The sequence below is a fragment of the Erythrolamprus reginae genome, chromosome 7, assembly GCF_031021105.1.
Source record: "Erythrolamprus reginae isolate rEryReg1 chromosome 7, rEryReg1.hap1, whole genome shotgun sequence".
NCBI classification, from domain to species: domain Eukaryota; kingdom Metazoa; phylum Chordata; class Lepidosauria; order Squamata; family Dipsadidae; genus Erythrolamprus; species Erythrolamprus reginae.
The window spans coordinates 6,964,662-6,990,392 of record NC_091956.1 but is presented as its reverse complement, the minus strand read 5'-3'; the positions used below and the strand labels follow the sequence as shown (position 1 = coordinate 6,990,392).

At 44.1% G+C, this 25,731-nt stretch overlaps 1 protein-coding gene across 1 annotated transcript in view; it reads left to right on the top strand.

The window, feature by feature from the left end:
- Positions 1–25,731, top strand: part of SCARB2 (scavenger receptor class B member 2) — a 46,355-nt gene that overhangs the window by 3,757 nt on the left and 16,867 nt on the right. Inside the window, exons 2-8 of the mRNA XM_070756906.1 lie at positions 1,670–1,827; positions 13,120–13,267; positions 14,159–14,347; positions 17,356–17,447; positions 18,793–18,912; positions 22,022–22,200; positions 24,150–24,268. Coding sequence (XP_070613007.1) covers positions 1,670–1,827; positions 13,120–13,267; positions 14,159–14,347; positions 17,356–17,447; positions 18,793–18,912; positions 22,022–22,200; positions 24,150–24,268 — 1,005 coding nt within the window. The remainder of the gene's footprint in view (positions 1–1,669; positions 1,828–13,119; positions 13,268–14,158; positions 14,348–17,355; positions 17,448–18,792; positions 18,913–22,021; positions 22,201–24,149; positions 24,269–25,731) is intronic.

The window sequence follows — 25,731 nt, the reverse complement described above, 5'->3', positions numbered from 1 at the left end:
GTTACATCATCAGTGTTAATAGGAGTGTGGTTTGCTCTCATTTTATACACGAGTGGCTTGACCAGTTAATATTGATGGGAGTGAATTTGGTAAGTCCTTTGATTGTGTTGTTATAATTTTTTGACAAGTAAGCTAACAGTAATCAACAGCCCAGTCAATAAATCATTAAGTCGGTTCCTACCAACATCGGCAGGAGAAAACATTACTACATAAAGTGTATCAGATTAGATTAGATTAGATTAGATTTATTGGATTTATATGCTGCCCCTCTCCGTAGACTCGGGGCGGCTCACAACAATGGTAAACAAAACATAGTAACAAATGTAATATTTCGCAATCTAAATTACAGTTTTAAGTTAAAAAATCCAAAAGAGCCCCAATATATAAAAACAAGCACACAATCGAATCATACACAAAAACAACATGGGCAAGGGGGCCCGTGCCTGACGGCAGAGGTGGGTTTTAAGGAGTTTCCGAAAGGCAAGGAGGGTGGGGGCAATCCTAATCTCTGGGGGGAGCTGGTTCCAGAGGGTCGGAGCCACCACAGAGAAGGCTCTTCCCCTGGGTCCCGCCAAACGACATTGTTTAGTCGACGGGACCCGGAGAAGGCCAACTCTGTGGGACCTAACCGGTCGCTGGGATTCGTGCGGCAGAAGGCGATCCCGGAGATATTCTGGCCCAATGCCATGAAGGGCTTTATAGGTCATAACCAACACTTTGAATTGTGACCGGAAACTGATCGGCAACCAATGCAGACTGTGGAGTGTTGGAGTAACATGGGCATATTTAGAGCAGCCCATGATTGCTCTCGCAGCTGCATTCTGCACGATCTGAAGTTTCCAAACATTCTTACAACATATATCCATCCTAAGATAAAATACAGGAAATAGTATAAGGGCAAACTAGATGGACCATGAGGTCTTTTTCTGCCGTCTGTCTTCTATGTTTCTATGTTTCTAAGATAGAAACATAGAAGTCTGACGGCAGAAAAAGACCTCGTGGTCCATCTAGTCTGCCCTTATACTATTTTCTGTATTTTATCTTAGGATGGATATATGTTTATCCCAGGCATGTTTAAATTCAGTTACTCTGGATTTATCTACCACGTCTTCTAGAAGTTTGTTCCAAGGATCTACTACTCTTTCAGTAAAATAATATTTTCTCATGTTGCTTTTGATCTTTCCCCCAACTAACTTCAGATTGTGTCCCCTTGTCCTTGTGTTCACTTTCCTATTAAAAACACTTCCCTCCTGGACCTTATTTAACCGTTTAATATATTTAAATGTTTCGATCATGTCCCCCCTTTTCCTTCTGTCCTCCAGACTATACAGATTGAGTTCATTAAGTCTTTCCTGATACGTTTTATGCTTAAGACCTTCCACCATTCTTGTAGCCCGTCTTTGGATGTTTTTAGGAAGATATTGGACAGATCTTAGCCATTTGTGCGGAGAAATTAAAAACAACAAGAACAATGGTGCACTTTTGGAGTTAGTTGGACAACCATTTGTCTGAAGTGGTATAGGCCGGGTTTCCTGCATAAGCAGGGGGTTGGACTAGAAGACCTCCATGGTCCTTTCCAATTTTGTTATTCTGCCTTTGTGTACAATTGCATACTCTGCTTTTGCTAGAATTTTAAGAAAAAAATATTTTTGCATTTCTTTTTCTTTAGGGAACGATCTTAAGGAATAATTCGGAAGCTTTTGAATTCTGGGAACATCCCCCAATTCCCCTTCTCCTGCAGGTCTATTTTTTTAACTTGACTAATCCTTTAGAAGTGCTTCAAGGGGAAATCCCAATTGTCAAAGAAGTTGGGCCTTACACCTACAGGTAAGATGACTTGCTTCGTTTTCAACCTTATAAACGGGGATTTAGTAGAGAAGATTTCTAATGGGAAGTTGTCAGGAAGGAATGGGGAAATTTGGAGGTAGTTGCGGGCTTCTGTTTCCCAAAGAAAAGAGCTTGCAATTTCGCAGTATGATCTGTAGAGATGGGATTTGGTAAGAGGCATGTTTCTAGCCCTCGTGACTGTTCTGTCGGGTTCTCTGGTAGACTCCTCCCAAAAATTCACAGGTACAAATTTCAGCCACGCACACGTTTGAAACTTCAAAACAATGTTCTTTATAATGAAAATTCACTTAAACCAAGCCCTCTTTTGGTATAGCAAAGAGCACTGGTCTCCAAACAAACTGGTAATTTGTACAAGTCCCTTATCAGTTCTGTGATACTTAGCTTGCAGCTGTGAGGCAATTCACAGTCCTTCTTCTTTCACAAAGTGACACACACTTTGCTCTGGTTTAGTTTCAAAGCAGGGAAAAATCAGCACATAAAAGGTCGAAGTCAGTAAAGCAGTCACGAAACACAACGATCAGATAATCCTCCACAATGGCCAAACCCACAGGCTGGTATTTATAGCAGCCTCACTAATTACCACGTCCCCACCCAACCACAGGTGGCCTCATTTTCTTTGATAATAATCTCTCAGCTGTTGTTGCCTATGCATTGCTCTCCGCATGCATGGCTGTATCATTAACTCTTGTTCTGAATCCAAGGAGGAGCTAGATAATTGATCTCCTTCTGAGCTGTCTGCCACACTCTCCTCCTCCCTGTCACTCATGTCTTCTTGGTCAGAGGAGCCTTCATCAGCAGATTCCACTGGGGGCAAAACAGGCCTGCAGCATGTGGATGTCTCCCCCATATCCACAGTCCTTGGGGCAGGAGCTGGGCCAGAGCTAACCACAACAGTGAACGTATGAGGTGAAGTTGCAGGGAATAGATGGTGGAGAAGAATATCCCTGAACTTGAGAGAGAGCATCAAGATTGTGTGAAGGTAATTGGGGGAAAAATTTCCATGCTTGACATGATTAGGAAGGGAATTGAAAATAGGTCGGCAAGTGTTGTATTGCTTCTGTACAAATCGAAGGTGAGACCACACTTGGAGTACTGTGTACAGTTCTGGTCACCGCACCTCAAGAAGGATATAATGGAACTGGAAAAGGTGCAAAAAAGGGCAACAAGTATGATCAAGGAAATGGAGCATCTCCTTTATGAAACCAGGTTGCAACGCCTTGGTCTCTTCAGCCTTGAAAGACGGCGTTTAAGAGGAGACTTGATCGAAGGGTATAAAATCATGCATGGGATAGAAAAGGTGGATAGAGAAAAATTATTTTCTCTATCAGACAATACTAGGACAAGTGGGCACTCCCTAAGGCTCATTAAATTCACAGTAACTGAATTTAAACATGCCTGGGATAAACATATCCATTGTAAGATAAAATACAGGAAATAGTATAAGGGCAGACTAGATGGACCATGAGGTCTTTTTCTGCCGTCAGACTTCTATGTTTCCAATAAAGGGAAATATTTCTTCACCCAGAGAATCATTGGTTTATGGGGTTCACTTCCAGAAGAGGTTGTGACAGCTGTCAGCTTTGATAGCTTCAAGGCAGGATTAGACAGATTCATGGATGCCAAGTGTATCAATGGCTACTGAAATGGATGTCCAAGTGTTGGTTGAGGCAGGCAGGCGTCCCTTGGGTACCATTTGTTGGGGGTCAAGGGAAAGGGAGGATTTTGCCTTCTCTTTCTGCTCAAGATCCCCATGGACAATTGGTGGACCACTGTGTGACACAGAATTGATGGACTTGATGGGCTTTGGCTCGATTCAGCATGGCTCTTCTTAAGAACATAAGAAGAGCCATGCTGAATCAGGCCAAAGCCAGATTTGAATTTTTCTCTAGCCACCTTTTCTACCCCATGCATGATTTTATACACTTCGATCAGGTCACCTCTTCAACGCCGTCTTTCAAGGCTGAAGAGACCAAGGCGTTGCAACCTGGTTTCATAAGGGAGGGGCTCCATTTCCTTGATCATTCTCATTGCCCTTTTTTGCACCTTTTCCAGTTCCAATATATCCTTCTTGAGGTGCGGTGGCCAGAACTGTACACAGTACTCCAAGCATGGAATTTTTTTTTTCAATCAATCAATATCAATTTTATTTGATTAGTCAATTGACCATATCAAAGTGAGGAAAAGGACCACATCGGTCGTCATAAAACTGTGACTGCTTAAAATACAATAAAAGTGGCTAAAATAGAGGGAATTTGAGTAAATAATAAGTTAAAATGCAGTATAATATGCTAAAACTGAGTAGTAAAACACGAGAATATAACTCGTGCAAAGGATTATATTAAACAAATCTAAGATACTGATATAAAATATTCTTAAGTGAGTTCATCTCCTTTGCATGCCACCCCAATATGTTCTATAAAACGTATTCTCATCTGAACAGCCCTGACTATAAACTTAGCGGTTCTAGAAACTACATATATATATATATGAAGAAAATATGATAATTGTTTATTACAGTCCCAGTGTATGGTTTTGTCAAGTAGGGGCTGTAAATACTGAGGTCTTACTGCGGAGTATAGTTTACAATTGAGTAGCACATGTGCAATGTCTTCTATTTCTGGTGCACCGCAAATGCATGTTCTCTCAAAATATGGTACTTGGTGGAATCGTCCATATTTGACCATAGAATCTAACTGCTCAAATCTTGCTCTAGTCTATTGGCTAAATACAAGTCTAATTTTTTCCTAATATACGTTTCTTATAGGCTACAAATATAAGGTTTTTCAAATCTATAGGCTAATAATAAAACTTTTGAATACGCAAGTTTTCATAGGCTATATCTATATGCAAAATTAAGGCTTCTGAGCACCCAACTGTTCATAGGCTATTTCTATTAAGCTTCTAATTGGTTATAAAAGGTATCATCTACAGCAGGGGTCCTCAAACTTGGCAACTTTAAGACTTGTGGACTTCAACTCCCAGAATTCTCCAGCTAACATAGCTGGCTGGAGAATTCTGGGAATTGAAGTCCACAATTCTTAAAGTTTCCAAGTTTGAGGACCCTTGATCTACAGCTTATGATAGGCTACTAAATTCTCACTTTATGCACCTATCGGTAGCTGAGTTGCCAGCCAATCACACTGTTAGTGTCTTATCTCGTGCCAGGAGCGCTGTTGAGGGATTTTTCTTACTGTGTCCAAAGTTCATGGCTATTGTATGACTCACTGTCTCTGGGCAAATTTTCACCATGCTATTTCAGATAACTCTTTCTGTGTATATCCTAGAGCAGTGGTCCCCAAACTACGGCCCAGGGGCCGGATGCGGCCCACTGAGGCAATTTATCCGGCCCGCGGCAGCACACGAGATTTTACATGGAGCCGGGCATTGGAGTTGGGGGCGGGGAGCGACGAAAGTGCAAGGCCGGTTAAAGTTTTTCTTTTTTTGAGTGGCGAAGGTTTTTCTTATTCTGAATGTTGCACGTGCGTACGCACCCCTTGTGGGCTGGCAGGGGGATGGGGCCGGAGAGACCACAACCGAGAGGCTCGACACCCGCCCATTCGCAGCTCCCTTTCCTTATTGCACTTTCTATGGCTGCCTGGCAGGGCAGTGGCAGATCCCGCTCGAGGAACTCGCGGAGACTGCTGCCGGCTTGGCTGGAGGCGACGGTGGTGGGTGAAAGAAAGAGCCGTGCCCGCGCCCGCCCGCCTGCAGGGTTTTTTTTATAGTCCGGCCCTCCAACAGTCTGAGGGACAGTGAACTGGCCCCCTGTGTAAAAAGTTTGGGGACCCCTGTCCTAGAGCATAGCTAATATTTGGCTTACACAATCCTTACAATTGGGTCAGACCCATTGTCAGGTATTTTTCTAGTTGAAAGGCTGTTTTGTTCTTGGCTAACCATTTCAGTGACCTGCACTTAGAAAGTGCCTCAATATCAGTTTGTGAGCATGGAATTTGCTTTTTTTACTGCTGCTGCGCACTGGGTTGACATCTTCATTGAGCTGTCCACCAAAACCCCAAGATCCCTTTTTTTGGGTTGTCTCAGAAAGTTCTGTTCTTATGTTTGAAATACAGGGGATGGATAAAAAAATGGAAACAACTTGCAGCTCTTCCGTGGAATCCAGATTTGTGAAGCTCCCTTCGGACAGTTTTTGTGGGAACTGGGTTCTGTACGTGTCTATTGAGCTCTGCAGTGATTTTAGGAGCTGCGGTCTTGCGATCCGCTCTAACAATTCGCTTTAGAGTCCGACCAGTCTCTCTCAGACAACTTCGACTTTCTGTGCTTGGCTGAGGACGTTTTCCCTTCTCTTTCAAAAGCAGTCATGACTTTTGAGACATGACCTCTTGAAGCGCCAAACATTCGGGCACTTTCTGTTACACTAGCGCCTGCCTTTCGAGCACCAACAATTTGGCCTCTTTGAAAGTCTGGGTGGTCTGAGAGGTTATAACCAATTTCCTTAAATTTCTGTAAAAAAAACAGTTAGTTTTAAAAAACATATCAAATAACAGATTTTTTTTTAAAAAAAAGTTAAAATATGTCAAGTTTTGATTGATTTGAAAATGTTCAAACGTTATGATGTCAAAATGTCAAGTGTTTCCATTTTCTTGTCCACCCCCTGTACTACGTCCAGTTCTGGTCCTGCAAACGATGCTAAAACACTAGACAGTATACAGAGAAGAGCAACAGAGAAGAGCAAGGGACTGGAAACTAAATTGTATCATGAATGGTTGAAGGAGCTAGGTATGCGCAGCTACATGTGCATCCTGAAAATCGCTACCGGAGTGTAGCACCTGATTGCTTTGGTAGCGGCCCATCAATGATTGCTAATTTCAGTAATAGGAGAGAAACACCCCCCTCCCCCCGTTTTCAGAGCTGGTAGCGATTTCAGTGGGAGCCAGAGTTTTGTGGTTAGCTCTGGCCCAGCTCCTGCCCCAAGGACTGTGGATGTGGGGGAGACATCCACATGCTGCAGGCCTGTTTTGCTCCCGGTGGAATCTGCTGGTGAAGGCTCCTCTGACCAAGAAGACATGAGTGACAGGGAGGAGGAGAGTGTGGCAGACAGCTCAGAAGGAGATCAATTCTCTAGCTCCTCCTTGGACTCGGAACAAGAGTTAATGATACAGCCACGCATGCGGAGAGCGATGCATAGGCAGCAACAACTGAGAGATTATTATCAAGGAAAATGAGGCCACCTGTGGTTGGGTGGGGCTGTGGTCATTAGTGAGGCTGCTATAAATAGCAGCCTGTGGGTTTGGCCATTGTGGAGGATTATCTGATTGTTGTGTTTCGTGCCTGCTTTGCTGACTTCGACCTTGGTGTGTTGCTTTTTCCCCGCTTTGAAACTAAACCAGAGCAAAGTGTGATTCACTTTGTGAAAGAAGAAGGACTGTGAATTGCCTCACAGCTGCAAGCTAAGTATCTCAGAACTGATAAGGGACTTGTACAAATTACCAGTTTGGTTGGAGAGGAGTGCTCTTTGCTATACAAAAAGAGGGCTTGGTTTAAGTGAATTTTCATTATAAAGAACATTGTTTTGAATTTTCAAACGTGTGTGTGTGTCTGAAACGGGAGGATTCTACCAGAGAGCCCGACAGAACACAGAGAGGAACCAATGACCGCTCTTAGTAGTAAAAATAAAGATGCCGTATATAGTGTGCTGTACTGCAGGCCACTAAAGCTGACTGTAGATCTGTAGGTCAGCGGTTCAAACATCATCACCGGCTTAAGGTTGACTCATCCTTCCGTCCTTCCGAGGTGGGTAAAACGAGGACCCGGATTGTGGGGGCAAGAGGCTGGCTCTGTTAAAAAGTGCTATTGCTAACATGTTGTAAGCCGCCCTGAGTCTAAGGAGAAGGGCGGCATTAAAAAATCTAATAAAAGAAATAGCGCAAGAGATAGAAACCCCCCCGGAATTCTACTTACTGGGTATAACTAATCAGAAATATAAGAAAGAAATTCTACATTTAGTTATTCATATTTTGACAGCGGCCAGGATAGTATATGCGCAAAATTGGAAAGGGGAAAGTATCCCCAAAGAAGAGGAGGTTATGAAGAAAATGTTGGACTGCGCTGAAATGAATATGGTGACAAGACGGTTAAAAGACCAAAAGGGAACAGAATTTTATGAGATTTGGAACAAAGTGTGTATATGGATAAATAAGAAGAAGAAGTAAAAGCAAAAAGAATAAGAGAATAGTAGAAGTATGAATATGTTTTAAACTTTCTGTTGGATTTAGCTTATATATGAAGATTTACTACATAAGGCTAAACAAATTTCTTCTTTTCATTTAAAGTAATAAGTAGATTTAAAGTATTAATAATGTATTCTTTTTTCTGTATTGAAATTTATCTCCTAGAATAAGCGGGGAAATTGCAACCCCACCCAAATTGGTTTGACAGTTTTATTTATTTTATGAAAATTAATAAAATTTATTGGAAAAAAATGGAATAAATAAATACATCTCCACCCCATGTCCAGTCAACGAAGCAGTGGAAGTGATGTGCCGGTGCCTGGAGGCTGTTGGGGCCTGGATGGGTGTCAACAGACTCAAACTCAACCCAGACAAGACGGAGTGGCTGTGGGTTTTGCCTCCCAAGGACAATTCTATCTGTCCGTCCATTACCCTGGGGGGGGGGGATTATTGACCCCATCAGAGAGGGTCCGCAACTTGGGAGTCCTCGTTGATCCACAGCTCACATTAGAGAAACACCTTTCAGCTGTGGCGAGGGGGGCGTTTGCCCAGGTTCGCCTGGTGCGCCAGTTGCGGTTCTATCTGGACCGGGAGTCATTACTCACAGTCACTTATGCCCTCATCACCTCGAGGCTCGACTACTGTAACGCTCTACATGGGGCTACCTTTGAAAAGTGTTCGGAAACTTCAGATCGTGCAGAATGCAGCTGCGAGAGCAATTATGGGCTTCTCTAAGTATGCCCATATTACTCCAACACTCCGCAGTCTGCATTGGTTGCCGATCAGTTTCCGGTCACAATTCAAAGTGTTGGTTATGACCTATAAAGCCCTTCATGGCACCGGACCAGAATATCTTCGGGACCGCCTTCTGCCGCACGAATCCCAGCGACCGGTTAGGTCCCACAGAGTCGGCCTTCTTCGGGTCCCGTCGACTAAACAATGTCGTCTGGCGGGACCCAGAGGAAGAGTCTTCTCTGTGGTGGCTCCGACCCTCTGGAACCAGCTCCCCCCTGAGATTAGGATTGCCCCCACCCTCCTTGCCTTTCGTAACCTCCTTAAAACCCACCTCTGCCGTCAGGCACGGAGGAACTAAAACATCCCCCCCTTGCCCATGTTGTTTTGCTGTTTGATTGATTGTGTGCTTGTTTTTATATATATTGGGATTGTTTTATGAATTTCCTAACTTAAAATTGTAATTGGATTGGTGGGCATTGGATTTCTTCACTATGTACTGTTTTTACTATTGTTGTGAGCCGCCCCGAGTTTGCGGAGAGGGGCAGCATATAAATCCAATAAATCTAATCTAATCTAAACAACCCATGTTTAGCCCTTGGTACCTCTAAGTCTCCTGCCCCTCCCACCGATTCAACCCTGTCCCCATCCTGCATTGCCAAGCAGACGTTCCCAAGCCTAATTGCTTTAGAATATTCCAACCACGAATATATTTTTTTTCGTAATCTCTCCCTTGCTTATTATAGCAGTTTCGTCAGGCCTGGGAATCGGCGATCCTCGCCTCGTCGCCTTCAGCCGGCACGCTTTGCAATGTGTCACAAGATGCATTGTGAATGAAGGTGGCAGTTGCTTAAGTGAATAACAGTCACAACTTCCAGATGTAAATTAAGGGCGTGTGGGCATGTGTGTGTAACGTCTTGGTTGCCGCTCGGGTTGAGTTCACAGATGGTGTGGCCGATTTTGTCGGTTGCTTAGTTTGCGTCTCAGCGCTGGTCAACTAGGTTTGTAAACCATGGTTTACAGCACGGAAGGAAATGCAGAATGAAATAAATAAAATGTTAAATATTAAGTGGATACAGTGGTACCTCATGATACGAACCCCTCGTCTTACGAACAACCCGAGATACGAACCCGGGGTTCAGAAAATTTTTGCCTCTTCTTATGAACTTTTTTCTTCTTAGGAACCCGCCGTTGCCGCCGAGAAGCCCCGCTGCCCGGCTGTCGCTTTTTGAAACAGCCGGGGGGCTTCCCAGCGTCCTTCTGAACCCGAACGCCAAACCCAAACTTCCGGGTTCGGCATTCGGGAGGCCGCCGAGAAGTCCCCCGGCTGTTTTAAAAGACAACAGCCAGGCGGCGGAGCTTCTCAGCAGCCTCCCGAACTTTTGCCCAACTTCCGGGTTCGGGGTTCGGGAGGCCGCCGAGAAGCCCCGCCGCCCAGCTGTCACCTTTTAAAACAGCCAGGGGGCTTCTCGGCGGCCTCCCGAACGCCGAACCTGGAAGTTCGGGTTTGGTGTTCGGGTTCAGGAGGACGTTGGGAAGCCCCCCGGCTGTTTTAAAAGGTGACAGCCAGGCGGCGGGGTTGTAAATTGTTTTTCACTTTGTTGTGAGCCGCCCCGAGTCTGCGGAGAGGGGCGGCATACAAATCTAAATAATAAATAAATAATAAGTTCGGGTTTGGCGTTCGGGTTCAGGAGGATGCTGGGAAGCCCCCCCATCTGTTTTAAAAGGTGACAGCCGGGCTGTGGGGCTTCTCGGCGGCCTCCCGAACCCGAACTTTTGCCGAACCTCCGGGTTCGGGGTTCGGGAGGCCGCCGAGAAGCCCCGCCGCCCGGCTGTCACCTTTTAGAACAGCCGGGGGGCTTCTCGGCGGCTCCCGAATGGCCATGCTCCCCTCCCGCAACCACTTCCCCCTACAAAGTCAAACACAACAGCAATGAAATCGAATTTGACACCCCTGTAGTAAAGGCGTTGCTTTTACTATTGCCTCGACTCCTGCTCATTTCGGATCACCTCCCCGAGGGAAAGAGCAACTAATTCTATTAGAGAATTTACTAAATCCCTGAGGGTTTCTTCCAGATCAGTGGTCTAATTTAAGGCAGCTTTGTCTCTCTGGAGCTCTGTGCAAATTTCCTTCGGGTGCAGGACACGCCAGCTCAAAGGACAGATGGATGTCCAGTTGCAATGGCAAAATAGCTTTTAAAACAGCTTTTAAAGTCTGTCTTTTGCAGACTTTTCCCTACCTTGTTCTTATCCTGGTTTGCTCTGACCCGCAGAGAGACAGAGTGAGCCTGGATTTCAATACGAAATGCAGGGAATTGAATTTCCCTTTGTATTTGAGACCTTAAATAGTCGTTTATGTAGCTTTTTTCTCTTTTTTTTCTCTTGGGTTGCTTTGCTGGACAGAGAGCTGAGATGACTGCAGCCTTTGTCCAGTAAAATTGACTTCATTAGCTATGCAGAATAGATAAACAGGAACATTTTTGCTATATTTGCTGATAAACAGGAACATTTTTGCTATATTTTTTTTAATCGTTGTTTTTTTTTGCCTCTAGCAAAAGTTATGGATGGGGAGATCTGGAATCTCACTAACTATACGATAATTTCCTCTGCAGATTTCCGAATTTTAACCCGGCGTTGTTGTGCCTTCTTTTGGAAAAAGGTCTTGGCTAGGAAATCACATTTTTTTACAATGAGTGTTCAGAGGAGGCGCCTGATCTTGTTAACTGTTGTATTTTTTTTCTTTGCAAAGTTGAGCAGAGATTTTTATTTTTTTTTAAATGTAGGTGCCCTCTGTTGAAAAACAGCAAATTTGAGACTCCCTTTTTTTAAAAAAAAAAATACTTTATTAAATATGTACATTAAAACAGAAGGAAAACAAAGAAAAAACAGAACAACAATGTATACATAAAACATACAACAAAAAAATAAAAGCATCTTGCTTTATACATGGAATTTTTGGTATCATAGCTTAGTATCGACACCACCTAAATAGCGGTGAAATTGGTTTGCAGCTCATACATAGTAAAAAAAAGAGAAAAAAAATCCTTTTAATGATTATTACATATATATACATATTATTGGTTTTCTTGTTGATATATCCATTTTATTTCATTTTCTCAATGGTATAGAAATGCTTTGTATTGATAATATTCCCTCTTAGTATCAATTTGATTTTTCTCTCTAAATTTAATTTTTGAGTTTCCAATTTTTCTTTTGAGACTCCCTTTTTGTTCTTGTGGACATTAGATTTTTTAAAATGCTGCCTTTATTATTGTTACAAGTAAGATAATACTCGTACATAATGCTCCTTCCTCCTATTTTCCCAACAATAACAACCCTGTGAAGTAGGCTTTCATGCCTAAGGCGGGACTAGAATTCATAGTCTCATGGTGATTGGCCCAAAGTCACCATCTGCCTTTCATGCCTAAGGCGGGACTAGAATTCATAGTCTCATGGTGATTGGCCCAAAGTCACCATCTGCCTTTCATGCCTAAGGCGGGACTAGAATTCATAGTCTCATGGTGATTGGCCCAAAGTCACCATCTGCCTTTCATGCCTAAGGCGGGACTAGAATTCATAGTCTCATGGTGATTGGCCCAAAGTCACCATCTGCCTTTCATGCCTAAGGCGGGACTAGAACTCATAGTCTCATGGTGATTGGCCCAAAGTCACCATCTGCCTTTCATGCCTAAGGCGGGACTAGAACTCATAGTCTCCTGGTGATTGGCCCAAAGTCACCATCTGCCTTTCATGCCTAAGGCGGGACTAGAACTCATAGTCTCCTGGTGATTGGCCCAAAGTTACCATCCGCCTTTCATGCCTAAGGCGGGACTAGAACTCACAGTCTCCTGGAGATTGGCCCAAAGTCACCACCTGCCTTTCATGCCAAAGGCGGGACTAGAACTCATAGTCTCATGGTGATTGGCCCAAAGTCACCATTTGCCTTTCATGCCTAAGGCGGGACTAGAATTCATAGTCTCATGGTAATTGGCCCAAAGTCACCATTCACCTTTCATGCTTAAGGCGGGACTAGAACTCATAGTCCCCTGGTGATTGGTCCAAAGTCAACATCCAACTTTCATGCCTGGCAGGACTACAACTCACAGTCTCCTGTTGATTGGCTCAAAGTCACCATCCAGCTTTTATGCCTAAGGCGGGACTAGAACTCACAGTCTTCGGGTGATTGGCCCAAATCAAGTGGTTTGAGATGCACTGATTTAAAGCAAGCAAAGAGATAGAAAATACAGAGAAGATCTTAACCTTGACTTTTCCTTAAATCATTTTATATGACTTAAATTTGGAAAGTGTTGGTGGCAGAAAACTGCATTTTTCTCTTGCTCTTTTTTGCCAGGGAGTGGAAAACTCGACGGGACGTACACATTCTGGAGAACGGCTCAAAAGTGTCCTCCTTCCAGCCAACCACTTACTATTTTGAGCGAGAGCTGTCTGTGGGTGACCCACAAGTGGATCGGATCCGGACAGTAAACTTACCCGCAGTGGTAAGTCTTGAGATTTGTTACCGGGTAGCAAGATGAGACCAAAAGGAAAAATAAAAGACTGTGTGGTACCTCTACTTACGAACTTAATTCGTTCCGGTTCTTAAATAGAAACGTTTGTAAGAAGAAGCAATTTTTCCCATAGGAATCAATGTAAAAGCAAATAATGTGTGCGATTGGGGAAACGACAGGGAGGGTGGAGGCCCTGTTTCCTCCCAGGAGATTCCTAGAGAGGCCCCACAGAGACTTCTCGCCGCCTTTTCCGGCCCTCTTTCCTCCCAAGAGATTCCTAAAGAGGCCCCATGGAGGCTTCTCCCTGCCTTTTCCGGCCCTCTTTCCTCCCAGGAGATTCCTAGAGAGACCCCACGGAAGCTTCTCCCTGCCTTTTCCAGCCCTGTTTCCTCCCAGGAGATTCCTAGAGAGGCCCCACAGAGGCTTCTCCCTGCCTTTTCCAGCCCTGTTTCCTCCTAGGAGATTCCTAGAGAGGCCCCACAGAGGCTTCTCCCTGCCTTTTCCAGCCCTGTTTCCTCCTAGGAGATTCCTAGAGAGGCCCCACAGAGGCATCTCCCTGCCTTTTCCAGCCCTGTTTCCTCCTAGGAGATTCCTAGAGAGGCCCCACAGAGGCTTCTCATTGCCTTTTCCAGTTATAGTTTCGGAGGCTCAGGTTTGTAAGCAGAAAATGATTCTTGAGAAGAGGCAAAAAAATTCTTGAACACCCGGTTCTTATCTAGAAAAGTTCGTAAGTAGAGGCGTTCTTAGATAGAGGTACCACTGTATATTGCTTTTTTGATACGTTTTGCCCGCCCTGAGTCCATGGAGAGTGGCGGCATACAAGTCCAATAAATAAATAAACAAACATCTCTTCGTTGTTGTTTTCTCTCCCTTTCATATCAGACGGCCATGAATATGGCTCGGTCAACACCTTACCGCTTCCCGGCTGAACTGTTGCTGCTTGCCTACAATGAAGACATGTTCACCATCCATACAGTGGACGAGATTTTATGGGGGTACACGGATAACTTTCTAAAGGCAGTACACAAATTTTTCCCTGCCGTCGATCCGGTTTTCGGCTATTTCAAACAGGTACAATTTTGGCCACCCAGGGTACATTGGCTACTCTTTCTTGTGTCTTTGCTTTCGATTGGTGCACGTTTTCCTTCATCGGTGGCCTTGCTCGCCCGCCGTTTGCAGCCCAGTTTACGTGTGTTTATGTGTGTTTATTAGATTTGTATGCCGCCCCTCTCCGTAGACTCGGGGCGGCTCACAACACAATAAAAAACAATTTATAACAAATCTAATAAATTTACAGTTAAAATATTTTAAAAACCCCCATTATTAAACAGACATACATACAAGCATACCATACATAAATTGTATAGGCCCAGGGGAGATATCTCAGTTCCCCCATGCCTGACGACAAAGGTGGGTTTTAAGGAGTTTATGAAAGGCAAGGAGGGTAGGGGCAGTTCTAATCTCCGGGGGGAGTTGGTTACAGAGAGTCGGAGCTGCCACAGAGAAGGCTCTTCCCCTGGGGCCCGCCAACCGACATTGTTTAGTTGACGGGACCCGGAGAAGGCCCACTCTGTGGGACTTAATCGGTCTCTGGGATTCGTGCGGCAGGAGGCGGTCTCGGAGATATTCTGGTCCAATGCCATGAAGGGCTTTAAAGGTCATAACCAACACTTTGAATTGTGACCGGAAATTGATCGGCAACCAATGCAGACTGCGGAGTGTTGGAGTAACATGGGCATACCTAGGGAAGCCCAGGATTGCTCTCGCAGCTGCATTCTCCACGATCTGAAGTTTCCAAACACTTTTCAAAGGTAGCCCCATGTAGAGAGCGTTACAGTAGTCGACTGCAGCCCACTAGTGTTCCGGGAATTGGGGACCCCTGGAATGCAGCTACACCTTCTTTTTTCCTTCCTCAGCTTTCCATCGGAGTCCTGTGCTTCTTTGAAAGCATGGGAATACTTATCTAGACAGCCTTGGGCGCTCCTGATGAATATTGCTTGAGGATTGTTACCCCTGCTGTTTTTTAAGCAGGGCAGCGGATTAAAATGTGCTGTGCTGGTCTGATATCCCACAAACACTCATGTCTCCTGGAAATTCTGCTTATTAGCATCTCATTATGGTTCCCTGTCTCTTTTAAATGAGAATAATGAACAGCGGCCTTTTCAAAGAGCTGATTGCCGCTGTCTTTTTTTCCTTGATAGATTTTTTTTCCCCTTAAGAGGGCAGAAAAAAAGGTAATTGATAAGCTCTCTTTTTGGCATAGGAAATGTTATGGAGTGTTCTGTCGGGCTCTCTGGTAGAATCCTCCCAAAAATTCACAGGTACAAATTTCAGACACACACACGTTTGAAAATTCAAAACAATGTTCTTTATAATGAAAATTCACTTAAACTAAGCCCTCTTTTGATATAGCCAAGAGCACTTGTCTCCAACCAAACTGGTAATTTGTACAAGTCCCTTATCAGTTCTGTGATACTTAGCTTGCAGCTGTGAGGCAATTCACAGTCCTTCTTTCACAAAGTGAAACACACTTTGCTCCGGTTTAGTTTCAAAGCGGGGGAAAATCAGCACACAAAAGGTCAAAGTCAGCAAGGCAGGCACGAAACACAACGATCAGATAATCCTCCACAATGGCCAAACCCACAGGCTGCTCTTTATAGCAGCCTCACTAATGACCACAGCCCCACCCAACCACAGGTGGCCTCATTTTCTTTGATAATAATCTCTCAGTTGTTGCTGCCTATGCATCGCTCTCCGCATGCGTGGCTGTATCATTAACTCTTGTTCTGAATCCAAGGACGAGAGAGATAATTGATCTCCTTCTCAGCTGTCTGCCACACTCTCCTCCTCCCTGTCACTCATGTCCCCTTGGTCAGAGGAGCCTTCATCAGCAGATTCCACCGGGGGCAAAACAGGCCTGCAGCATGTGGATGTCTCCCCCACATCCACAGTCCTTGGGGCAGGAGCTGGGGCAGAGCTAACCACAACATGGAGAAGCAAAATAAAGTAGATGCATTAGACTTCCAGGAAGTTTATGACAATTTTAAGACTTTTTTAATTATTATTATTTTAAATTGGAGGGAAAAATAGTCTTGAGGCCCAATTCTGTGACAACTATCAGACCAGCCACTTGAAGGGCTCCATATCACTCCACAGCAGTGGTTCTCAACCTTTCCAATGCCCCAACCCCTTAATACATTTCCTTGTGTTGTGGTGACCCCCAACCATAAGTCTAGCGCCAATTCTCCCAACAGTACTTTAAGCTGATTGGCAGGAAGGTCAGAGGGACACTCCCACCGTAAAAACCTGATTGGTCAGATTGTAAAAATATGTTCCAAGGCACCAGAATAGAAGCTTTAGTTCCTAACACCAGGGGAAATTTGTCTTTTCTGATTGTCTTAGGCGACCCCTGTGAAATGGTCGTTTGACCCCCAAAGGGGTCCCAACCCCCACTGCTTTAAAGCCATTAGATTCTAGCTCCCTGACCAATAAATTAAATGTATGTTTGTTTGTTTGAATGGGAATGATTGATTTTTTTAAGTAACTTGGGTTTTAGATTAGCTAGTTTTAAATTTAATTAGATTTAAGATATTTTGTATTTTTTAAATATGTTGTAAGCTGCCCTGAGTACTCAGAGGCATATAAATCCAATGATTGATTGATTGATTGATTGATTGATTGATTGATTGATTGATTGAATTAATGAATGAATGATTGAATGAATGAATGATTGAATGAATGAATGAGTGAATGAATGAATGTAGAAGAAGAGCTAGCACAGCTAGACAGGGGAGTAAAACATGTCACTAGTTTAGAGTCCTTGAGTTACCACAAGAGACCCAAAGCCGGCGCTCCTTGAATTCCATTCTTATTCTGCACCAATTTAGTGCTGACCATTTTGTTGGCCAGATTCAATAAATCGTTAACGCTGCCTCCTACACAAATCGTCCTGATTCTTTGCGTCTAAAATGTGTACACTTTATTCCTGTTTGGAACCATTTCGAAAAGCTGCCTAAAAGTAAAAAAAATCCTTTCTTGCTGTTTCCCCCCCCCCCCCCCCCCCCCCCCCCAATATATAGATGAACGCAACAGATGATGGTGAATATGTCATGTTGTCTGGAGAAAAGAACTACCTGGACTTCACAAGAGTAATTGAATGGAATGGCAAAGAGTAATGTTTGTTCCTTCTTTATTTCTTTTTCCACTGGTGTCCTTTTATCTCTGGGGGCAGGACAATATTGTAATTCTCGCCTTATCTTTTGGTTCATTCATTTTAATTTTTATCCCGCCTTCATTATTCTTTCTAAATAACATCTCTGGTACTCCTTTCCTCTTCCTCTTTTTCTCCATGGCAATAATAATAATAATAATAATAATAATAATAATAATAATAATAGTTATTATGCCCTTCATGGCATCAGACCAGAATATCTCCGAGACCGCCTTCTGCTGCACGAATCCCAGTGACCGATTAGGTCCCACAGAGTCGGCCTTCTCCGGGTCCCATCAACTAAACAATGTCGGTTGGCGGGCCCCAGGGGAAGAGCCTTCTCTGTGGCGGCCCCGACTCTCTGGAACCAGCTCCCCCCCAGAGATTAGAACTGCCCCTACCCTCCTTGCCTTTCGTAAACTCCTCAAAACCCACCTTTGTCGTCAGGAATGGGGGAATTGAGATATCTCCCCCGGGCCTATATAATTTATGTATGGTATGTTTGTAGGTATGTCTGCTTAAAAACAGGATTTTCTTAACTACTTTAAATTTTAAATTGTAAATTATTAGATTTGTTATGAATTGTTTTATTATGTTGTGAGCCGCCCCGAGTCTACAGAAAGGGGCGGCATACAAATCTAATGAATGAATGAATGAATGAATGAATGAATTATTATTATTATTATTATTATTATTATTATTATTATTCTCTCTTAAACCAATCATAGAAAGAGTTCCAAATTTTATAATAAACGGAATCCTCTTTGTTTCTTAGCTTAAGTGTTAATAATTCTTAATAATTTGGATTTTTTTTAAAAAAGTTTTGGATACTGCTGTTCAGGCTCCATGGGCTAACCCTCCCTTCTTCAGACTCAATGTTGATAAGAATCGAGGAATTATTTCTTCCTCGGTGCCTTTGATTTAAATACAGAAAAAAGTAGGAAGATGCTTCGAGGAACATCGCCTCTATCGTTTTAGCAAGTTGATGTTTTGGGGGAAAAGCTATCATCGCGATTGAGAAAGAAGGCGATTTGGAAAAGAATTTATTCTGAGTGGGTTTTGTATTCGGGATTGCCAGTGTTTATTTTCCCCGCCTTGGAAAAAAACTCAAACCTGTAATTAGATCACAGATCGCTTTCACAAGACAGTTATCTGGGAGTTGTTTCGAAAGAGGACGAGGCAGTTCTTTGGAGAAATATCAGATCCCGGAGGAAAGAGGCCTTTGTGATCTTCGCCCCAGCAGGAAAATTCTCTTTTATGTCGTAAAACTTAATCCTTGATTCCTTCTGATCTTTTCTCCGGATAGCAATCTTGATTGGTGGACGACACCCAGCTGTAACATGATCAATGGAACGGATGGAGGGACGTTCCATTCGCTTCTCACCAAAGATGAAACAATCTATATCTTCTCTACAGATTTCTGTAGGTAAGAAATCACGGCCTGGAATTCAAGATTGAATCATAGCTTTGGCCTGTTCACTCATTGTGGATCGTTTGTTTGTTTATTCGACTTCTATGCCAAGCAATCCCGAAGGACTCAGGGCAGTTTAGAACTAACTATCTATCTATCTATCTATCTATCTATCTATCTATCTATCTATCTATCTATCTATCTATCTATTTGTTGGATTTGTATGCCGCTGTATATAGCATAGCTAGAGGTATAACAAGCAGGAAGAGGGAGATTGTGATCCCACTGTATAGAGCGCTGGTGAGACCACATTTGGGATACTGGGTTCAGTTCTGGAGACCTCACCTACAAAAAGATATTGACAAAATTGAACGGGTCCAAAGACGGGCTACAAGAATGGTGGAAGGTCTTAAGCATAAAACTTATCAGGAAAGACTTCATGAACTCAATCTGTATAGACTCTAAAGTGTGCAATAGGGTTGATATTCCTGGAAGCGTCTGTAATATGGTAAATGATTTAGCTATACTAGATAAATGGTCAAAGCAATGGAAACTACAGTTTAATGTTTCCAAATGTAAAATAATGCACTTGGGGAAAAGGAATCCTCAATCTGAGTATTGTGTTGGCAGTTCTGTGTTAGCAAAAACTTCAGAAGAGAAGGATTTAGGGGTAGTGATTTCGGTAAGGAAAGCAAGTAGGACGCTTGGCTGCATAGCTAGAGGTATAACAAGCAGGAAGAGGGAGATTATGATCCCGCTATATAGAGTGCTGGTGAGACCACATTTGGAATACTGTGTTCAGTTCTGGAGACCTCACCTACAAAAAGATATTGACAAAATTGAATGGGTCCAAAGACGGGCTACAAGAATGGTGGAAGGTCTTAAGCATAAATCGTATCAGGAAAGACTTAATGAACTCAATCTGTATAGTCTGGAGCAGTGATTTTCAACCTTTCTTGAGCTGTGGCACATTTTTTACATTTACAAAACCATGGGGCACATTGAGGGGGGGGGCCTAAAAAAAGTTTGGACAAAAAAATTCTCCCTCTCTCTCTTCCTCCCTTTCGCTCTATTTCTCTCTCCCTCCCTCTTTCTCTCCGTTTCTCTTTTTCTCTCTCTCTCCATCCCTCTTTCCTTTTCTCTTCCTTCCTTCCTCTTTTTTGCTCTCTTTCTCTCTCCCTCCCTACCTCCCTCTGTCTTTCTCTCTCCCACCTTCCCTCCCTCTTTCTCTCTCTCTCTCTCTTTCTTTCTCTCTCTTGCTCTCTCTCTTGCATTCTCTCTGTGTCGTTCTCTTTCTTTTTCTCTCTCTCTCTCTTTCTTTCTTTCTCTCTCTCTTGCTCTTTCTCTCTCTCTCTTGCATTCTCTCCCTCTCTCGTTCTCTTTCTTTTTCTCTCTTTCTTTCTTTCTTTCTCTCTTTCTTTCTCTCTCTCTTGTTTTCTTTCTCTCTTTCTTGCTTGCTTGCTTTCTCTCTCTCTTGCTCTTTCTTTCTCTCTCTCTCTCTTGCTTTCTTTCTCTCCCCCCTCTCTCTCTCTTTCTCTCTCTCTTTCTTTCTTTCTCTCTCTCATTTTTTTTCTCTCTCTGAACTTCGCGGCACACTTGACCATGTCTCACGGCACACTAGTGTGCCGCGGCACACTGGTTGAAAAACACTGGTCTGGAGGACAGAAGGAAAAGGGGGGACATGATCGAAACATTTAAATATGTCAAAGGGTTAGATAAGGTTCAGGAGGGAAGTGTTTTTAATAGGAAAGTGAACACAAGAACAAGGGGACACAATCTGAAGTTAGTTGGGGGAAAGAGCAAAAGCAACATGAGAAAATATTATTTGACTGAAAGAGTAGTAAATGCTTGGAACAAACTTCCAGCATACGTGGTTGGTAAATCCACAAGAACTGAATTTAAACCTGCCTGGGACAAACATATCCTTCCTAAGATAAATACAGGAAATAGTATGAGGGCAGACTAGATGGACCATAAGGTCTTTTTCTGCCGTCAATCTTCTATGTTTCTATATTCTCATAGCAACAAGAATAGTAATGGCACAATCCTGGAAACAGAACGAAATACCAAGTGATGGGATTATTATTAAAAAAATATTAGAGTGTGCGGAATTGGATAAATTAACATATACGTTAAGTAACAGAGAAGATACAGAATTTTACAAAATCTGGAATATGTTCTATAGCTGGATAGCGGAAAGGAAGAAAATAGAGTAGAGGGAAAAGGAGACATTTGAAGTGTGTAAAGCCATAGATAAAGATAGAGATATAAAGAATAAAGAATAATAAGTAAGTATTTGTATTCTTATTATATTGTATATATGGTAGATATTGAAATATTGATATTAATGATGAAATAGATTGAAAGTTAAGAACTTTAAAAGGAATACAGTTTAACTGACTGGAATATAACAACAGTATAGTTTACTGTTAAAAGAAAAGGTTTAAAAGGGTTTTTTTTCTGTTTTTTCTTTGTTTTGTTTTTGTACATTTGAAGTTTGAAGTGCGTGAATCAATGTTTTCAATGTAATTTTAATACATTTATATTCAATAAAAATCATTGAAAAAAACAATATAAAAATTACAAAAACACTAAAAACGCTAAAATTTGTTGGTGGTCTGCTGGAACTTCCAGGCTGCAAAGGTTTTATTGGAGCCTAGGGAGGCCGAAAATAGCTTCCTGTGCTCCCTCGGAGGCCCTTCAGAGGCCAAAAATGCCCTCCCAGAGCCACCGCGCAAGCCAAAAATCAGCTGGCCGATGAGCACCAAATCTGAGTTAGGGCAACGGTTCGCATGCCGGCAGATACAGCTTTGCATATCACCTATGGCAGTGTTTCCCAAGCTTGGCAACTTGAAGATATTTGGACTTCAACTCCCAGAATTCCCCAGCCAGAAAATGCTGGCTGGGGAATTCTGGGAGTTGAAGTCCAAATATCTTCAAGGTGCCAAGCTTGGGAAACACTGACCTATGGCACAGATGCCATAGGTTCACCATCACTGACTTAGATCGTTGCCTGCACTCAAATGTCAACAAACTCCATACGATGTGTCAACCTGGACTACTTCTGCAAATTTACATGCCATAACCAAAGCAGACTTTTTAATATTGTTTTCTCCTTTTGCAGATCCATATATATAACCTTCGAGGAAGAGTTAACCGTTTTGGGAATTCCAACTTACCGGTTTACACCACCCTTGAAAATCTTTGCCAATGTCTCGGTTAACCCCGACAACGCTGGATTTTGTGTCCCTGCCGGGCACTGTATGGGCTCTGGAATCCTGAACGTCACAGGTTGCAAACAAGGCAAGTGAATCCCAAACCAGAAGGAGTTAAGTATCTGTTCTGTCGAGCTCTCTGGTAGAATCCTCCCGAAAATGCACAGATACAATTTCAGACACACACACGTTTGAAAATTCAAAACAATGTTCTTTATACCGAAAATGCAAATAAACGAAGCCCTCTTTTTGTAGAGCAAAGAGCACTGTTCTCCAAACAAACTGGTAATTTGTACAAGTCCCTTATCAGTTCTGTGATACTTAGCTTGCAGCTGTGAGGCAATTCACAGTCCTCCTTCTTTCACAAAGTGAAACACACTTTGCTCTGGTTTAGTTTCAAAGCGGGGGAAAATCAGCACACAAAAGGTCAAAGTCAGCAAAGCAGTCACGAAACACAAGGATCAGATAATCCTCCACAATGGCCAAACCCACCAGCTGCTCTTTATAGCAGCCTCACTAATGACCACAGCCCCACCCAACCACAGGTGGCCTCATTTTCTTTGATAATAATCTCTCAGTTGTTGCTGCCTATGCATCGCTCTCCGCATGCGTGGCTGTATCATTAACTCTTGTTCCAAATCCAAGAAGGAGGGAGATAATTGATCTCTTTCTGAGCTGTCTGCCACACTCTCCTCCTCCCTGTCACTCATGTCTTCTTGGTCAGAGGAGCCTTCATCAGCAGATTCCACCGGGAGCAAAACAGGCCTGCAGCATGTGGATGTCTCCCCCACATCCACAGTCCTTGGGGCAGAAGCTGGGCCAGAGCTAACCACAACAGTATCCATCTTTATAAATCCTTTTAACAGGTAGTCCCTGATTTACGACGATAACAGAGGCCAAAACTTCTGTCGTACATTGTGAGGTTGTAAGTTGAAGCACCCACATGACTGACTCAGTGTTGTGACAATTTTTGCGACACTCGTTCAGTGAACACTGGCCATGAAGTGGACACATGGTCATGAAGTAAAAAAATGGCCTGCAATGGACTTTATTTGTTTTGCTGAAAATCTCAAAAACTTGGTAGTTCAAAATACAGTGATACCTCGTCTTACAAACTTAATTGGTTCCAGGACGAGGTTCTCAAGGTGAAAAGTTTGTAAGACGAAACAATGTTTCCCATAGGAATCAATGGAAAAACGATTAATGCGTGCAAGGCCAAAACTCTCCCCTTTTGCCAGCCGAAGCGCCCGTTTTTGCGCTGCTGGGATTCTCCTGAGGCTCCCCTCCATGGGAAACCCCACCTCCGGACTTCTGTGTTTTTGCGATGCTGCAGGGGAATCCCAGCATTGCAAAAACGAGCGCTTCATTGGCAACGGAAGTCCGGAGGTGGGGTTTCCCAGCGAAGGGAGCATCAGTGAAATCACAGCATCGCAAAAACACCGAAGTCCTCGAAAACCCACCTCCGGACCTCTGTGTTTTTGCGATGCTGTGATTTCACTGAGGCTCCCCTCACTGGGAAGCCTGACCTCCAGACAAAAATGCGTGCTTCGCTGGCAACGGAAGTCCGGAGGCGGGGCATCCCAGTGGCGGCGGCAGGTTTGTAAGGTGAAAATAGTTTGTAAGAAGAGGCAAAAAAATCTTAAACCCCAGGGTTGTATCTCGAAAAGTTTGTATGACAAGGCGTTTGTAAGACGAGGTATCACTGTATTCAAATTCATTATCACAGTCATAAACCAAAACAAATAAAAACACTTAGTGAATACACAATCAAAAGTCGTAGGATGATGTTATTTTCTGGCGGGATCTATTTGTTTTGCAAGAATTGTATTTTATATTCCTGTTGTGAGCCGCTCCGAGTCTCCGGAGAGGGGCGGCATACAAATCTAATTAATTAATTCATTGTGCATACGATATCCGTGCTGCCGTAATTATGTGGGTAATTAAATATTGTATTTTGGAAGGGTATTTTTTTCGTTTTTATTCCTAGGAGCATGCATTCCGGAGTAAATTCTGCATCTGTTGTTATTTTTCTTATAGGGGCCCCGATATTCTTATCGCTGCCACATTTCTTCCACGCGGAGGAGAAATATGTCAAGTCGGTGAATGGCATGCACCCAAACAAACAGAATCACGACACGTTTCTTGATATTAACCCAGTAAGTCTCTTTATTTCTGTGGACCTCAAAAAAAATCTACAGGTAGTCTCCGACCTTACAGTCCAGCCCAATATTCCTCTAGCTAAGCAAGACGGTGCAGAAGTTGGTGTTAAATTAACGACAGGGAACTTGGAGAGGGGTGATTTTCATGAGTGAGCAGCTGCAGCCGCAAAGCATTCTTTTCGGGTGGTTCAAGGCCATCCTGTGCTCATCCACCTGGGTGGAAGCGGAAGGAGTGGGCTACGTGACAAGTTTGCGGGTGGGGGACAAGGGATGTGAACTTTCAACGGAGCAGGAAACACAGATTCAGATTTCCCAGTACAGTGATACCTCATGATACGAACTTAATTGGTGACGGGAGGAGGTTCGTAAGGTGAAAAGTTCGTAAGATGAAACAATGTTTCCCATAGGAATCAATGGGAAAGCGATTAATGCGTGCAAGCAGAAAACTCACCCCTTTTGCCTCATTGCTGCCGGCATTCAGATCGTTCGGGGGTGGGTAGAGGAGGGGGGAGACCGGGGGGGGGGAGAGAGACAGTGCAGACTGCCCAGAGGGAGCCTCATGGGTGGATTGGGTAGACAGTTACTGTCCGGCTGCAATGACTCAAAGGGAAGGGAGGCGGAATACGGGAGGAGGAGGGAGGCAGCCTCCACGCTCCAGGAGCTAATTGGCCAAAGACGTTCCCAGCCCAGCGCTTTTACATTGATCCCTTTCTCCGCCTCCCTCCCAGCCTCCGGACCGCATTCGCCTTCCTCCCGCCCGCAGCCGACTGACCGTGGGATCCTTCCCGAGCTCGGAGAGCTTCCTGGGAATGAAAGCTCGCGAATGCAACAAGGGCGAAAGCCAGTGCTGCGAAGACCAGGCGGCGCTCCAGAGCCTCTGCGGCCTGTTAAAGACTGCCTCCTGCCTGCCCCTGCTCTTCTGCCAGAGCGGGGACAGGCAGGAGGAAGTTATGCCGGATACGGGCGATGGGTGGGACAGAGGGGTGGGGTTAAGCCTCCTTTGGCGGCTGGGGAGCTGCGCGGCTTTGCCTTTTGCTGGGAGGGCAAGTGAAGCGCCGGATCTCCTGCCTCCTGCCTCCCCCCCCACCCAAATGTCTCTGCTGTAGCAGCTGCTACAATAGACTTCCACGCCTTTCGTCCGTGCCTGGCGGGAGGTGAAGAGTGCTTTGCCCAGTGCAAAGTTGACAGCAAGCAGCTCCGCAGTCGCCAAAGGAGGCTTAACCCCACCCCTCTGTCCCACCCATCGCCCGTGGCCGGCATAACCTCCTCCTGCCTATCCCCGCTCTTCTGCTGGCCACGGGCGATGGGTGGGACAGAGGGGTGTGGTTAAGCCTCCTTCGGCGACTGCGGAACTGCGCGGCTTTGCCTTTTGCTGGGAGGGCAATGGGTGGGACAGAGGGGTGTGGTTAAGCCTCCTTCGGCGACTGCGGAACTGCGCGGCTTTGCCTTTTGCTGGGAGG